This window comes from Bubalus bubalis, chromosome 1 (genome assembly GCF_019923935.1).
Source record: "Bubalus bubalis isolate 160015118507 breed Murrah chromosome 1, NDDB_SH_1, whole genome shotgun sequence".
NCBI classification, from domain to species: domain Eukaryota; kingdom Metazoa; phylum Chordata; class Mammalia; order Artiodactyla; family Bovidae; genus Bubalus; species Bubalus bubalis.
Window position 1 is genome coordinate 50,125,036 of NC_059157.1, and position 3,410 is coordinate 50,128,445.

At 39.2% G+C, this 3,410-nt stretch overlaps 1 protein-coding gene across 1 annotated transcript; it reads left to right on the top strand.

Moving 5' to 3' along the window:
* Window positions 1-2,826: 2,826 nt before the first annotated feature.
* Window positions 2,827-3,410, top strand: LOC102395596 (keratin-associated protein 21-1-like). The gene has a single exon (XM_006071057.4). It carries the CDS (start codon window positions 2,871-2,873, stop codon window positions 3,141-3,143), a length of 273 nt encoding a protein of 90 aa, XP_006071119.1. The 5' UTR covers window positions 2,827-2,870; the 3' UTR covers window positions 3,144-3,410.

Consider the following 3,410-nt stretch of genomic DNA (forward strand, 5'->3'; position numbering starts at 1 on the left):
GCCTGCAGCACAGACCTGGGGTCAGTCCTTGGGTTGGGAAGATCCCCTGCAGAAGGCAATGACTATCCAACCCAGTATTCCTGCCTGAAGTATTCCATGGATAGAGGAGCCTGGCGGGCGACAGTCCATGGGGTTGCAAAGAGTTGGACACATCTGGATAGCTAAGACTTTCATACTTTCACTAGTTAAACAACACTTGAGACATTCAGTTCAGTGAAATGACAAAATGGTGATAATCAATCCAAATATCTATTAGTTTGTAAATGACACACAAATATTTGAACAGAAATTTGACTTAATCTATCAATATTTTATTAGAGTAATATTAATTGAGCCCAACTTATGTGCAAGGTATTATAACCAGAGCAGGTTATTCCCTGATGCACAGAATAGAGGTGGTTCTGCAGGCATCATTAGGTATGGAGAGGCTTGAGTGAAAAGGTTTAGAAATAATGCAATAAAGATGGAAGACTTTTCAGTAAACCAGGGGAATTGTGGCCAGAAATTCTGCTTTGGCAGAGGCATTGAAAAGCAAAGTGTCTACTGTAGAGAATTTGTGAAACAAACTTATAATTTCAAATTGCAAGGAGGACAGGAAAGTTAAGAAAACTGAAGCATAATGATGATTGGAATGAGGATATTTTTTCTTTATGCCTATCATTCCTTATTAAATGTAGAGTCATAAGATTTTACCAGTGATCAACAGAAGAAAAAAAAAAATGTTGAGTGATTTCTCAGCTGAAGGATTAATGCCTAATACTGAAAATTCTCACAAAGAGATCAGAAGCTTGATGAATGTTCCGTCTGAAAGCATTCAATAAAGTACTGGATCACCACTCATCTCACTGTTGAAATTTGAGTGTACAATAGAAGACTTCAAGATTCTTATTGTAAAAAATAAAAAGTATTGAAATCTGCTTGATTATGAAAGATAGTGGTGCACTTAAGCAAGTGAGATAAGCAAAAATAACACTCCCCCAACTTTAATACAGAAAAAGCAAGATAGTTCCAGAAAAACATCTACTTCTGCCTTATTGACTATGCCAAAGCCTTTGACTGTGTGGATTACAACAAACTGTGAAAAATTATGAAAGAGATGGGAATACCAGACCTCCTTAGCCATCTCATGAGAAATCTGTATCCAGGTCAAGAAGCAACAGTTAGAACTGGACATGGAACAGCAGACTGGTTCTAAATTGGGAAAGGAGTAAGTCAAGGCTGTATACTGTTACCCTGCTTATTTAACTTCTAAGCAGAGTACACCATGCAAAATGTCAGGTGGATGAAGCACAAGCTGCAATTAAGATTGCTGGGAGAAATATCAATAACCTCAGATATGCAGATGACACCAGCCTTATGGCAGAAAGTGAAGAGGAACTGAAGAGCCTCTTGATGAAAATGAAAGTGGAGAATGAAAACTCCACTTAAAACTCAACATTCAAAAAACTAAGATCATGGCACCTAGTCCCATCACTTCATGGCAAATAGATGGGGAAACAATGGAAACAGTGAGAGACTTAATTTTCTTGGGCTCCAAAATCACTGCAGATGGTGACTGCAGCCATGAAATTAAAAGATGCTTGCTCCTTGGAAGAAAATCTATGACCAAACTAGACAGCATATTAAAAAGCAAAGACACTACTTTGCCAACAAAGGTCCATCTACTCAAAGCTATGGTTTTTCCAGTAGTCATGTGTGGATGTGAGAGTTGGACAAAAAGAAAACTGAATGCTAAAAATTGATGCTTTTGAACTGTGTTGTTGGAGAAGACTATTGAGAGTCCCTTGGACTGCAAGAAGATCAGACCAGTCCATCCTAAAGGAAATCAGTTCTGAATATTCATTGGAAGGACTGATCCTGAAGTTAAAGCTCCAATAGTTTGTCTACCTGATGCAAAGAACTGACTCATTGGAAAAGACCCTGATGCTGGGAAAGATTGCAGGCAGTAGGAGAACAGGACAACAGAGGATGAGATGGTTGGATGGCCTCACCAACTCAATGGACATGAGTTTGAGTAAGCTCTGGGAGTTGCTGATGGACAGGTACCCTGGCTGGCTGCAGTCCATGAAGTGGCAAAAAGTAGGACATGACTGAACAACTGAACTGAACTGAACTGAAACTTAAAAAGCTACACATTTTTTGGCTATATTTTGGCATTGGAAAGTTCAGATGTTTAAAGTGAGAAGGAAGAGTATGTTTGGATTTAGACATCCATAGAGAGAGAAACTCACTTGCAAACACACAGCTATACTGTAATATTTCTATTCTCAGTATTACTGACATTCTAGATTATTTTTCTTTTGGTTATTACATGTTGTTCTGTGCCCTGGAGAATTAGGAGCATCCTTGAGTTCTACAACAAGATGCCAATTGGTATCGGGCAGTAGGTATCTGCGTGAAGAACTCTGGCAAGAAGCTACAATGATTCAAGAAAATGAACAGACGTATTTGCTTTCAAGTGATCAGAGGTAGATGTGAAAATAAAAACGAAAAAGTTAAGGGGAATTTTTTTTAACATTTCCTCCCAAGCCTTTTAAAATAAGATATATACTAAATGATAAGAGGTTTTGAAAATGGGTATCTGTTATTGGGCACATGATTCTAGTGAGAAATTCTTTGGCAGAGGAAAATTAAAATGATGCTCTTTAAATGAAATGAGTCTCCAAAATAAGAAGCTATTTTAAGCAAAGCATTATTGGTCAACAGTGACTGGCTCATAATGTTGCTTCCATATTTGCTGCCTGTGTCAGGGAATGAATGGTATGTCCTTCAAATTAGTGACAGTATATAAAGGTCCAAGGGAAGGAGAAGACACACACACTTCAGAAACATCGTCTTGCAGCTCACCTGAACCCTCTTGCCTTGACAACATGTGTTGTAACTACTACGGCAACTCCTGTGGCTACGGCTGTGGAAAGAGCTACAGCTGTGGGTTCAGCCCCTATTATGGCTGTGGATATGGAACCAGATATGGCTGTGGATACGGCTCAGGATACGGCTGTGGATATGGGACAGGATATGGCTGTGGATTTGGCCCCTATTATGGCTATGGCTACGGAACCAGATATGGCTGTGGATATGGCTCTGGCTATGGCAGCTACTGGCCAGTTTGCTACAGGAGATGTTATTCTTCTTGCTTCTAGAACATCACCATCTAAGTCCTTTTTGCTTCTGAGATGAAGCATCTAAAGCTAATGCTGATTCAAGGATTTATAACCCACGATTTACACTTGCAAGAAATCACATGCCTGACAGAGGCTTTGACTTGCAAATACCCACTTTAGATTGGCCTCTTTGAGCCCTGAAGCTTCTTGGTAGTATCTCTGACTTTTTTGCAAATGTTAGTCTTTATTCTCTGATTCTCTGTTACGACTGTATTGATGATCCTAACAAAATCACTTGTTCTCAAT

What these genes read in the sequence shown, in the direction of transcription:
- LOC102395596 (XM_006071057.4), top strand. Translation starts at nt 2,871, where the DNA reads ATGTGTTGTAACTACTACGGCAACTCCTGTGGCTACGGCTGTGGAAAG.